The 14,654-nt window shown below is 35.3% G+C and overlaps 1 protein-coding gene across 3 annotated transcripts in view; it reads left to right on the top strand.

The window, feature by feature from the left end:
* The window catches only part of Mrtf (Myocardin-related transcription factor), a 434,907-nt gene that overhangs the window by 395,846 nt on the left and 24,407 nt on the right, over positions 1–14,654 (top strand). For all 3 annotated transcript variants that reach the window (XM_083136770.1, XM_083136769.1, XM_083136771.1), the window contains 4 exons: positions 4,442–4,507; positions 9,271–9,402; positions 10,442–10,609; positions 13,229–13,749. In XM_083136770.1, the coding sequence (XP_082992896.1) occupies positions 4,442–4,507; positions 9,271–9,402; positions 10,442–10,609; positions 13,229–13,749 (887 nt within the window). The remainder of the gene's footprint in view (positions 1–4,441; positions 4,508–9,270; positions 9,403–10,441; positions 10,610–13,228; positions 13,750–14,654) is intronic.

Raw genomic sequence — 14,654 nt, 5'->3', positions numbered from 1 at the left:
TCGCCGGCGAATCTGTGGGAACAGCGGGTTGCAATCGTTTGGCAGCAACGTCTCAAATGTCAGCGGAGTCCTGGTGTGCCGTGCAGACGTCTATTGGCTGATATCGTCGCGTGCTGTAGTGCGAGAGGAATCTTGAACAGGGCAGCATGTGTACTGTTTCCGTCACAGATCTGGAAGCATTGTTCTTTACTACTACACTCCTACAAAAACTGTATTTTGAACATTGAGTTCGTATTCAAGAAACCTCAGTGCGGTAGCTACTATGATTTTTCAATAATAAAGTGTGTAGTTTTGTCCAAATCTACACCACAGTGGTCTTATGACATTCGTGTTATGAGACACAGCATAGACCTAACTTTTTTCTGTGCACCTGTCTTTCGTGCTGTCATGAACCTCTCTGAAACTCAATGCATTCAACCCCTTGTGTCAAATTCAGACTTCATCGAACCACGAAATGAAGAAGAGCGTGAAAACCGACACGACATAGTATAGCAGTCCTATCACACTCCTGCCATAAGGAACAAGAGAAGGAACTGTAGACCTGTTTTTTTGACAATTGTAACCTGTGAACTCATCGTAAGCATCTGAGGAAACAAGTTGAAACTCCTGTGTGTCTATCCAGTGCGTAGTTTTGTACTCACACCAGACAGTGTTGCAGTGATAGTCCTGTCACACACTCGGCATGTGGAACGGGAAGAGAACAATTCCTAGACTCCCTAGATAAGTATTGCAAGGTGTCCCATGTCATGCACATCCCAGAGCGCCCAGGGGAAGTAGCCGTGCTCAGAAATGACTATTGAAATATATTCCTCGAGCCCGGGACCTCCTGGAGAGAGACGTTCAGTGCTAGGAATGTTGCCCAGTGATGTGATCGGCTGAGAGCCGTGGTCCCTACACCTGAATGCCGCGGATTTGTAGTCGTTGGTGGCAAAAGTGGGATTACATGTTGATGACACCTGGATTCCATGATGGTAAGCGATTTTTTTTTACCCTATTTGATCCAATCAAAGGCGTACTTAACGGTGGACCTCATGCGACTAGCCTTCCGTTTCCCAAATAATCTGTAATAGCCCACCTTGTTTGTAGTAACCTAGTGTACAGGTTTCTGCTGAGGACATGAGTTAGACAAAAGCTTTCGAAAATTTACAACTTCTTGCAAGTGCACCCGCAGGATTTTTCTCAGGGGGGGAGCAGTCGTAGAAACTTTATTATTATTGCTATTTTTAATTACACGCGTTTGTAATATCCATATTCTGTATATCTATATACAATTTGCATAACTGTATACTTGACTTATTAATTCATGTAGGACCAAAAGCTTTTTTTACTACTTATAATAATAATAATAATAATAGTTGCTGTAACGTACGGCCTAAAAAATCATCTTATTTTTGTTATAAAACCAATACAATTTTACCATTCGAATTACATTAACTCATTTCAGAAATCTGAGGGGGGACAAGTCCCCCCCTCCTGCGGGCGTCCTTGACTTCTTGTGAATACAAGTGCATCTTCGATTTTATGTTCTTCAAGGAACGAAAAACTTAAAATGCGGGAAATTTTAATAAGTTGTTGCTTTACTGGGACTGTGAAGATTGAATGTGTAGGGTGATATATTTTTAAATCCGCGAACATAAAATAGGGCTTCCACTGTATTATACTTGCCAGTGACGTGCCAGAAGGAGAAGGGGTTGTAACCCCAACGTCCCCCTCTAACAGACAAGAAAAACCCGATAACGAACTTTTACCCTCAAATAAGGGTGATTTTAATGGTATAATTAATGTAAATAGTAGGAAAACTAATGTAAACAAAATTGGGACCAACTTATAGTATCTATTAAATATTACATAATATGTACAAATCCTAGCTTGTCATCTTCCATATAAAAATCATGGGTATAGTACTGAATCCAGCAAAGGTTTCATGCATACAGGGTCTAACATGAGTGATGGCAGGTTTTCCAGAGTTCAAAACTTGGCATCCACGTTAGGCATTCTTTGTAGTTCTTTCATGAATTTCGTCACGTTCTTTCCTATAGTGTGTGAATAATTTCATATCGTATTACTATTTTACGGTGTTTTGCTATCGCGCAGTTCTGAATAGAATTTCATGTTTTAAAAATATACATTTGAAGTCATTTCCTGTCAACCCATTCACTTACATATGATTGACCCACCTGGGCACAATGCTTTGTTCCAGTATTCCTCTAACCTTGCCAAAGGCTAAGCATCATCGCTCACTGCTTACTTCAAGGAATATAAAATACTCTTGTTTTCCTGCAATCGACTCGTGCCAATGTGCATTGTTTTAATTTGCTCCCAACTGGACTTTTCACCTCGTTTTCCCCTCTGAAGCAAAGAATTCATTGCTGATACATTGCGTAGCTGTCAAATTGAAAGTTTGGCCAATGAATCCATGAGATCAATAGAAAGCAGATAGGGATCTATTAATTGTTTCATTGATTTTTCCAATTGGCATAATTTCTCAACACAGTTTTACTTCTTCCTTCGAAATTACATAACTCTGAAATGATATTACATCATTTTTTTTTCAATTTACTCCTTCACTTATGGTACACAATAGCTCTGCTTCTGCATGAGAGGGGAGAAGGTGGGTTATGTATGTATTTTCATTGATTATTCAGTACTATATATTAGAGAACGGACGGAATTGTCATAAAGAAGTGGATTATTATGAAAAGTACCATGACTTAATATAATTCTGTTGTGTTTAAACTTCAGCTATCCTGTTTGACATGGGGGTCATTCCATACCAAACCATCCAATGGTGGTTGCATGACTATTTTAGAAAAAAAAAAAAATTTAGTACATACATTTGTACATGTTTCTAGATATCAAAACCAATGTTCAATTTTTTTTTTTTTTTTTGTCTTTAGTTCTCCTGGGGCAGCCATTTTTCCAACATGGCGCGGGGCTTTTTTTGATCATGTAGCAGTTTATGGAAACCTTAATAACTCAAAAGCCATTAGTGCTAGAAACCTGAAACAAATTTCTGTGATATTCAAGTATGTTTTACTTAAAATTGCATCCTTAGTATGAAAATTATGGTGGAAATTGGGGTAACAATAGTTAAAAATTTGGATTTTTAAACCCAATTTTTTTAATGAAGGGGTTTAGTTTATGAATTTTTTTCTTTATGTATAGACCTGCCTGCAGGGTGTCTGTAAATAAAATAGTGCTTAGAAATGCACCCCTTTTTTTACAGCATGGCTCAAACATGGCCGTTCATGGAATTTTGACAGTTTTCGGGGTTAAATATCTTGGATGGGTCCTCTTGAAAAATTCTGTAAACTTGGCACAAAGCCCTGCATGAACCTAACTCACAGTAAAAATCTCAACGTTTAGATTCAACTCGTTTTGGTCAATATAAGGTAACATATGTGACCTAATTTGTGGCGTTGATAAGTAAGGTTAAGTAAGCTACATGTATACCTAGAAAAAGGGAGTCTTTTCTTTTTCTTTTTTAAAGTTGGGTTATAAAAGCCTCAGAAAGTATAGTAACATAGGATTTTAATACTTGACTTACCATAAATTAAAATTACAAGGTATGACATTTGAAGATCTGCAAAATCTCATTGCAAAGGATTTGATTTATTTAGTACCCACATCCAGTTGGTGGTGTCAGCTCCAAAACTGAGAGTTTCCTCAATATTTTATTAATATATTTAACCCCGAAAACTGTCTAAATTCCATCAACGGCTATGTTTGAGCCCATGCTGTAAGCACTGATATTTTATTTACAGACACCCTGCAGGCAGGTCTACACATGAAAGAAAATCCAAGCCATAAACTAAACCCCTTCATTAAAAATTCCATCTGAAAAATCCAAATTTTTAACTATTGTTACCCCAATTTCCACCATAACTTTCATACTAAGGATGCAATTTTAAGTAAAACATACTTCAATATCACAGAAAGTATGCTTTATTACCTACAAAATGATTTTTTTTTTCATGTCTCTAGCTCGAATGGTTTTTGAGATATTAAGATTTCCATAAACTGCTACATGAGCAAAAAAAGCCCTGCGCCATGTTGGAAAAATGGCTGCCCCAGGAGAACTAAAGACAATAAATGTTTTTGAACATTGGTTTTGATATCTAGAAACATGTACAAATGTATGTACTAAAAATTATTTTTTTCTAAAATGGTCATGCAACCAAGTATTTTAAAATTGGTTGATTTGACATGGAATGACCCATTGTGATTATATTTGTCATGTAAGGTAACATAGAATTAAACTCCCTGGGTTGTTTATTTACTTACAAGCACATTTTTCAATATTTTGATGTGTAATATTGCATATAGTTGTTATATTTATCTTCTCACTATTAAACTTCATTGTGTAACATTAGATGATAAGAAGTATTTACTTGGGTATTGTTTTATATATATCTTGCTAAAACTTGTTATTTTATTGCAGCTTTGAAAGTCAAATTAATGTTAAGAAGACCAATCACTCAGTTGGTGGATCAAGGAATCATGCCACGTAAGTTTGTAGTTTTAATACATTTTTAAAAGTTCTCTTTCGTACCTTTCGTATTAACCAGAAATGTGATAACAAGTAAAAAAAAAAACAAAAAAACAAATCCATAAGAAAAAAATAAGTCGTAGGGATTGGGGATTTTGTTCTGTTACTAGTCACTAGAGACTAGATTTTAAAGGGAAAATTTTTCCTCTATAAAGGGACAAAAAAAGAGGGAATATTATTTCCAAAAAAGGGGGGGAAATGGACTATACTTTTCTTGCACTCCACTAAAATTACTATTTTAAATGAAAGCGCAATGTATGTATACCATTCATATATAAAAAGGGATACATTAATGCAAAATAATCTAACACAGTTATTTTTAGTAGTTTTTATTTGATTTTATCTGCGACGTTTCGTTCTGGTTTCCCACAACTTTTTCAAGCTACACAACAACAATGCAACCTCACATGGGAAACCCGAAACGTCGCAGATAAAATCAAATAGAAACCACTAAAAATAACTGTGTTAGATTATTTTGCGTGTACAAAAAGTGGTTATGCGAACCTTCAAGAAGAACATGGATACATTAATTTTTGTATTAATGTATCACTTTTTATATATGAATGATATATATTGTGCTTTCATTTAAAATATTTTTTTTTTAGTGGAGTGCAAAAATAATAATAAAATAAAGTGAATAATCTTACCATCCATTTCGATGAAATCTTCCTTGCAACAGCTTACGGCATTCCGTAGCTTGCTGTGACTTGTACCTGGCTTCGCCATTTCACTGACACTCAATACTGTCGTTACTGTCACACAGTTAGGTCAAAATTATTCTAAAAAACTTCACAATTGAAGTCTAAATCTAGCAGATTAGTATGCTTTCAACCGAACAGGCCTGCCGCTTACAATGTGGTTGTTATTGCATAAGCCCAGATCGCATTGTTGCAACAATCGCTGCAACTACTCCCAACACTCATCTCATGGAGGGAAGGCGCTTGTTCTTTCTTTCTTCTAAGTTATACCAAATAAACAATTGAATGTTTTGTTCAGGGAAAAAATAGTCCTACAAAATATTTGATATCTTGTCAATAAATGGACCAAGGAAGATGTTTTTTAAAAAGGGGGGGAGGGAATGCAGGCTGAAAAACTAGTCAATAAAGGGGCCAGAAAGGAAAATGTTTTAAAAAAGGGAATGTGGGCTAAAAAGGGGGAAGAGGTAAGTCAAAACCATGTAACCTTGTTGGTGGAAGATAATTATCAACAATGTTGTTATTTATTCCATGATACGTGTTGCAAAATAAAAAAAAAGGACTTCTGTTTAAAATCCGGTCTTTAGTAATCACAGTGGCAACTAATTAATTAAATATCTGTTATAAATGTACAAATTAGACTAAAACTGACATAATGGCATTCAAGACAGTTTTGAGAAAATGGCTCATTTAGATGACTTAGTACCATGATTAGATGTTGGAACACGCGCATACTGGTGTGTCTGTGAGTAAGAATTTGTAATTTGGAAGATACTTACTTCTAGCACTGAAAATTTGATACTTCACAGTTCTAACTCCATTTTTATGAAAAGTGGAGTTACACAACTTGTGCTCTGAACCCCTCATGTAATGGTGACATTCAAGGTCTAGTATCAAATACCTAGTAAAGTTTAATGTGGTTGTAAGCAAGCCCATACATAGTGAGTACAAAATTTAACAATATGACATAATATCAAGTGAGGCAATTGCCAGATTCCATTGTGTTTTGTAGTGAACATGAGATTTGGAAAGTAATACGAAAGGCATGAGTGAAACGTTGAATGACTTGTATGAACAAGAATATTATATTTAATTATGATTTAAAACACTTTTTGTAACTATAATGGCCCCAAATGGTATCAACATGATTTAAATGAATTTAGAACATACATTCAAACCAAGGAAGTGATAGTTCTGCAGGGAGGATAGAATGTGTTGGAATGTTCATACTTTCGTCATTCTCTGTCCTAATGGTCAGGTTTTTTAGTGCACTTCTAGGCCTTCTAATCTTGTGCCTTACACTCAGCGCTTGAAGTGGAAAATATTAGCTGATGGAGGCTTGTGTTGGCTGGGGTAATACTCGTGTATGGTTTAACATGGCAACAATGAGATAACTGGGGGAATGCTTTGCAAAGATTTTGTTAGCTGTGGGGATACCATCCCCCCTGACTTCAAGCACTGCTTACACTTTATGTCAGTGTAGGAGTTTCTTACTTTAATATCATCTATCAGCTGGTATCTTCTTCTTCCCTAGACCCTTTCCCATTAATCAATCCTTCCAGTTGATCTTTTAGCATTATCTCTTCAATCTTATCAAAGTTATCTTCCACTTCTTCTTCTGTGAACCCTCTACGTAGCATGTCAACATGTGCGAACACTAAGTCTCTATTCTTTCCTTGCAGTCTCGCCAATAAAATCCTGTCAATTACACACTGATGTCACCGTAACTTTCTGCATTCTCCAGGGAAAAAAAATAATTAAATTCTTCACTTGGCAATTCACTACTCCTCACTTCTAATATTCCTATATATCCATTTATTGCTTCTTATTTCTACTCAAGTTTTCAATCTTCTCCACTTTGCAAGAGTGTTCCAATCCTCAGCCTTTGTCCTCTTCTGTTGACCTCTATTCTAACCGCTGTTGACTTGTATCATAATGTGTCCTTTCTTGACACCACCTCCAGGACGAATGGAGGGATTACTCACATCCGGAAGTTTTTGCCTCGGATAGATGCATCCCCTACTAAAAATTCTGTCTACTGTTTTCAGTAGATCTATAGATGTTTTGAAACACATGCTGTTTTCAGTTGAACTGTACTGCTACTGTGTTTAGTAGTCCAACTGTGTCTACTGTTTTCAGTAGATGAACTGTACTGCTAATGTTTTCTACTATTTTTGGTAGTCCATCTGTCTCTACTGTCTTAAGTAGCGAACTGTACTCTTAATGTTTCCAAATAACATAAATGTACAACAAACATTTTTTATTGTGTTCAGTATTTTGCTATGTGAAAACAGTACTATTATCAGTAATGAAAAATTTCTTACCTGAAAATGCAGTGAAAAAATCATATAAAACAACTGAAATAATAACTGTGGAATTTGCAACTTAGGAATACTCTCACACAACAAAAAAATCAAATATAGTGAACATGATATTAAGTGTGTAGCTTCATTGTGGTAATGCACCTTTATAATAAAATTGAAAAACATACTGTTTTATTCATAAATTGACATGTTGATCTTCCTATATTTACACGAAAACAGCAAAAAATTAGTATAAACAAAGATGTGACCTTCAGTGCTTGAAAAACCAAAACAAACAAACAATGTTAACCACGTTGATCAAAAGATTGCTCCTTTCTGCAATTGCATTACACAGATATAATAATAACCATGGAAATTCCATGCTGGAGAAAACAAGAACTGATATAATCATGTATTCAAACTACTAGCTGCTTGAAGGTTGAGTTATTTCTTAAGAAAGAGTTGTAGTAACTTATTCATTACGATGTACCGGACTTCAGTAGTATTCATTAGAAAAACAGTAGACATCCAGTTCATATACTGTTTTTCCAATGCACTTCAAACTCACTGAAAAATTAAACTATCTATTCTTGGAATCAATAAATGATTTTATAATGTATTGTAGCAAGCATTATGCATTATTGTTCACATTATTTTTTTCAGTACAGTAGCCCTACTGTACAGTACATTAGCTGTACAGTAGACCTACAATTGAGTTCCAGGGGTGTAAGGGGTACCTTCCATGTAGATGCCCAAACGTCAACCTCAGTTCCACATAGTACACCCTGGACTAAAGACTTACGAGGCTCTGTTGACTGGCACTATGACCAGTATAATTTTGTGTGTGTTGTCGTGTTTTTGTCTTTGTGTGTGCTGAGTGCCCATTTACAGCCTCAGCTTTTACCAGAAGTCAGAAGATTTTAAGATTTTTAGTTATGCAAGGTTAGAATTGTTATTTGTAATGATAAGGGGCTGGCCCCCGTATAATGTGACGGGAGCAAAATAGCCTAAGTGCTGACACTCCCAAAATTTTAAATTCAAATTGAGTTCCAGTGCATTTCATGGTACAAAGTAGAAGGCATTTTAAAACGGTAGAATTTACTGTAAACAGTAGAAATCTCCAGCAGCATCCTAGCAGTTGCAGTTTTATCTAGGAAAGAAGTGTGTGTGTTAGTGTGCTTTTACTTTCCGCACATCACACTTGTCTTTCACATCTTCAAAGATCCCAGTGGCTCGTAGGAGATTGGATTTGACCCTCTGGACTTAACTGCACAAATCTATTGAGTTTTGAATACAGGTTATGAGGATTTTTGACCCAAATAACTGTTCAATATATCCCCATTAGGCTAATTATTTCAAGATTACATATGAAGTTGCATTCATTTAGACATGTTTACTTCTTTGTTTGTGTAAAAATACATATGCTAAATCGTGAGACCAACCTCCATAGGGGAGTGGTTAGCACAGAATGCTATGATGCCAGGGTTCTTTGCGAGTGTTCCTTCAACTCTTTCATGTTATCACATCATCACAATTAGCCAAAAGTAACAGAGAACCAGTATAAAATAACGTAATTCCTAATGCTAAATCTTGACTGTTTTTAAAGGAATACAGCTTTTTTTAAAAAAAATGAGCTGGATTTTCTGATTTTTACTATTGAAATCTGCTGAATTAAAAACATGAATTCTGAGTATAATAATTGCTTTTTATTATGAACTTTTAGCACTGAAGACTCCGCCTGCATTCCATGAACAACGCCAAAAGCTTGAGCGAGCGAAAATGGGTGACCTGTTGAAAGCAAAAATTCAGCAAAGGCCAGACAGACAAGAACTTGTTAGGCAACATATTCTGGAAGGTTAGTCTGTTTGATTTTTACCAGATGTACACATTTTTTTATTATTAATTGGAAATGAATTACCTTAATTTTGCAGGTGAGTTGGCACTGGTCTAAGTGTTCTTTATAATTTGTGCTTCTGTATTTTAACCCAAGATTCATTGAAGTAAATGTGACCCCAAGGTATATCCCATATATTCTTCAGTATCTTCCTGTAGGAAGTTGTACCCAAGGCAGTGTGTGTGAACATAACATGTATTGCTATGTTGTAGTTTTTGAGAGAAAAAGTTGTAATTTAATTATTTTTTTTATCATCAAATATAATAATGTATTGTTAAAACAGTTACTTTTGAAATAATTTTACATTTTAAATTACATGTTTTTGTTTCAAAAGTGTGCTGTTGTTATAAATTCAATTTTAAATTATTTCAGTTTGTTTTTAAAGTACAATAATGTAATTGTTTCAATATAATGTTTTTATACTTTTTGTGAACATAATAATTTTGTATGCATTAATAAGTAAGTAAATCAATTTAACACAGTACATATTTCATACCACATGTTGTGTATATGATTAAATTCAAAGAGAACAAAAATAGTAAACAGAATATTGAATCCAAATATTTTTAAATATCATTCTGTCCAGCTGACTACAATGATTTTTGTATTCAAAAAAGAAACTGCATAATTTAACATTTATATTACAAAATCAGGACACATGAATTATACATTTATATTCATAAAAATAGTAAAATAGAATTCCTCTCTAAATTATAGGCTATTTATTGATATATCAGATTAACCAATAAATTAATATGCTTATATCAGCTGATACCAATAGTGTACCAATTAATTTGTTACATTGCTAATAATAGTAATAATGTTGTCATGTATGATTTCAAGTAACCATTTAAAAAAAAAAAATATCTGATTTCATACTTTTCATTAGTTCAAATTTAAATTATTATTTAATCTTAAACTTTGTACATTATTTTAATTTAATTTCGGATTTCAAAAAGGGCTGTTCACGCATAGTAAAATGTATTTGTGTGCTTTTCAGCTGATGTGGGCAATGTAGACCCATCGTTAGCCGAAAGACAAAGAATGCTGAAGAAGGCTCGCTTGGCTGACTCCCTCAACGACCAATTATCACATAGGCCTGGACCCTTGGAGCTCATCAAGAAGAATATTCTTCATACAGATGAGCCAATAGAGAGGGCAGTGAAAGGTAAGGTCAAATTCCTTCACTTGTTTCTTTTATCTAGTAAATGTATTGATGCAATTGGACATGTAACATGCAAGTGAGGTGTTATCTTCCATGTTGGTGGTTAATTTAAGATAATTCAACATGAGAGCTCTTTGGTGATGTGATTGGAACAGGTGTTCTCGGGAATCCCTGATGACGAGAACAATGTATGCACTCAAAACATTGAATCCCTAATTCGAATTAATCTGGCTGGCAACCCAAGAATGCTTGTTCGAATGATAACTCTTATCCTCTGTCCAGTCTAATAATAAAGGCAATATACACAGGGCCGGATTTACCTCTTTGCTGCCCCTAGACCAAACAAGCTCTGCCGCCTTCCATACCGTTTATCAAGAATGAGAAAATCATTATTCTTGTGTTGAGGTGAATTTGCATGTTGCTGCATCTTTTTTGAGGCATTTTTCCAATCGTTAAACCCAGAAGTAAAAGATATTTCTGTTTTTCGGTCACCAAACAACAAACATGGAAAGCAGAAAACACAGCCCTTGGATTCTGAATAAACCAGCCAATGTCTCATTTGTTTTTCTCCATTAATTAAATTTCGGATAAAGATATGTTTAGAAAGGTACCTACCTATCTATATCAGCGTTTCTCTTAGATTTACTGAAATCCATTTCAAAGTTCTGTTTGATGCCATGGACAGCTATGTAGCCACGAATTTGTTCATCAATTTTCCACAATGATGGGTCTTTACTTGGCACTAGATTGTGTTTTTCAGTAACACTTACGCTAACACTGCCACTAGTTTCAAGTTTACCAGAGTTTGCCATTGCAACTGAAGAATCATTAGGTGATCCGCCACTGATGACTGATGTCGATGCCTGAGATTCATTGTATGCATGAAGAACGTCTGTAGAATTGAAAGAGCACACACTGGGCTCATCAGTGGCACTTTGCTCGCTTTTTTCCTGATTACATTTCTGTATAAAAAAAGAACTGATTTTCGGAACCTTCTTCAGAAATGCTTCCTGCTTTTCATCTTTCTCCGCTTTTCTCTTTTTGTATTGTGACCCACTGAGTCTTACTCTTTGATCACTCATAATGAGCGTAATGACATTTTAAACTTACCCCAACAATCGCACGTCGGACACTGACACACGCAAGGCACGACACACCACCTACTTCTTGAATAATATTCTCGAGCAACTAACAGAAGAATGGTACAATGCGAAACCCCTTCAATAATGCTTGTGCCGATAGTTTAATTGTCAACAATTCAATGCGAATCACATGCTTTTGATATGCGGTCAATGCCGGAAGTAACAAGGAATGGCGTTCTTGGAACGCAGCCAAGCCGGTGTTGTCTTTCAAAAGCAAGCTGCAGGCTCCACGTTCTTGCCGCAATGGCCGACCCGGCTCAGCACAATACTGTACATTCGAAACAACAACGTCTGTAATTAAAACAACAAATTAGTAAACTAGTTCCGAGCCCTGCTAGCCTGTCTCTCGTAAGAAATATTCTTCGTTAACTTATATTTAAAATACAACTTCATTAAGTCATTCCATTCGTGTGTCCAGAGAAAAAAAGAGGCAATCCAAGAATTAGGTATTCTTCATAAATATAAAGCAAACGATCGTGCCGTGCTGCCCCTACCAAAGTGCTACTCTAGGCCCGGGCCTATGAGGCCTATTGGGAAATCTGGGCCTGAATGTACGTGAAAAATGATTTGCAAGACATGGTTGCTTGCCTATTGGTGAAGGCTTAACTTAGCACATCCATAGATTTATTCACCTTTGGTACATAATACATAAATAAGATACCACAACTTCCTTACATAATCATTTAGTTAAATGGTGTGACATTATCACACATACTATGTTCAAGATGCAGTATTTCTGCTGAACAGAAGATATGGTAGTGAAACAATACGATATTTGCAAGTTCTATGTAATTATTTACACTGGTTCCATTCCTACACAGAATGGAGAACAGTTACTAAACAGAATTTCATTAAATTCTCCCTACAATAGGTTAATAATTGTGAAGAGGATAACAGTATAAATTCAAACAGTCCATCATTCATGTGTGAATGTGAATATCGTATATATAATCTTTCTTGTGAAATGAGAGTTTAATGCAGAACTGATACTTATACACTAAAACAGTTTAATATTACTGTTGAATGGTATTTAAAACTTGTTTTAAGTTTTGCAATTTACCTATAGCATGCAAATTGAGCAGAATCGTATTTTGAAATGAGATTATTGTAGCAATAAGAAATGTATTTATAAACACAGTTTTCTCCCCAACACTTTTGCTGCAATATTAATACAAGTTGCAGCACTGTATATACTTCGTAGGCTACCTTGTCTCCAGAAATGTATTGATTTAATTTGAATTTGATGATAAATATATGCATGATTATGAAATGTCTACACTGGAACGGTTCCAAACCTAATTTCTGGAAATGACTTCCTAATTTTTTTTTAAATCTTGAACAGTCAGGAGGTTTCAGTTGGACGTATATTAAAAGTGCTTAATTCTCAAAGTTTTCTGCACATTATGATACTCAATTATATTTTATTTATGTATCATTGTGGAATTTTTGTCAATTGCTTGTTTTTTTTTGTTTTTTTCAGAGGGTCACATTCCTTTTAAGGCCACATGTGAGGGCCAAATCACAAAACCCCAGCATCCTAACATGTACATAACATTCGAAGAGGACTCCAGTTCCGAGGGTGCTCTGTCACCTCTTCAGGAAGGGGGCGAAGCCACGGCATTCACCCCTACCTCTCAAGGAAGCACGGAATCATACGTGGCCATGGCAGTGGACAGCTGCGGCAACATTGGAAGCATCTGCAGCGTTCCTGCCCCAAGTCCTAGCCTAGGTTCCACAACGTCTAGTCTGAGCCCTCTTAGTTCTGTTTCCTCGCCACAAAGTGTCGCTCCGTCACCAGTTGTTGCGCACACCGCACCTGTTACTTCACCCCCGTCAGTAGTTACTGTGACCAGAGCAGCTACTGCACCCCCTCCTCCCCCACCTCCCCCCACTATTTCACATAAATCGGACACTCCAGGAAAGGACCAAAGCAAGAATAGAAAGAAATCCAAAACTAAGTCTCAGCCTAAAACAAGGACTATCAAATTTCATGAGTACAAGGTAATATGATCTGTGGATTTTTGTTCATGTGTGGAATTGTCTTGTGCATAGTGATCAAAGTGTGGCTTGTCATTCATTCTGTTTCTCTGCATTTCAAGTAATCATTAATTTTCTTAGTTAAACCCGTGTAAAAATCACTAGAAAGGTCAATTAAATTATAAAATTATAAATTACATAATTATGTATTGTAAGTACATATTACCTTCATCACTTCCTCTTTTTAAAAATTCACATTAATGTTAATTGATAATTGATTATTCTAAGTAATAGGCATATATAAGAATAAAGGTAAATTGTGTATGTTTGTCAACATTTTAAATTGAACTTTTAGATTTCCATCCATTCACATTGCATATTACAATTATCCATTGGAACCTTGATTTTACGATTTTCAGTGGACTCGTATAGAAAAAACTACAAATGCAAAAAAGTGTAAAATGCATGAAAAGCTAGGAATGTAAAATCAGAGTTACACTATGTATATATTTTTCAAGATATCCAGGTTCTGCAAAGTAGATGTTCAATCTGGCATTTTTTTTTTCCTAAGGCAAAGTTGCCTGGTTACATACATTATTTAAACATGTTCTTCATTGAACATTCACAGTTTTATATTGGTTTGGTATTATATTGGTTATCGGCATCAGCAAATTTTTCAGATTAGTTTTTCAGAGAACAATAACAATTCTGTATGGGATTAATAAAACAATATCTGTTATTGTTATCAGTAACTTCTGTATGGGTATTGGCAACAATTTCACATGATTCCATCCTTAATAATTGTAATAAAAAATAGACTTATAGCACTACAACCTATGGCAAATATGTAGATAGGAGCAATGCATCCACATTATTCTAGTGAATGCCTTATGGTAATTCTAAACAGATCGTTTTTTACAAAAAAAATT

This window comes from Lepisma saccharinum, chromosome 15 (assembly GCF_977018435.1).
Source record: "Lepisma saccharinum chromosome 15, izLepSacc3.1, whole genome shotgun sequence".
NCBI lineage: Eukaryota > Metazoa > Arthropoda > Insecta > Zygentoma > Lepismatidae > Lepisma > Lepisma saccharinum.
The sequence above is the reverse complement of the archived record's forward strand: the minus strand, read 5'-3'. Positions and strand labels throughout refer to the sequence as shown.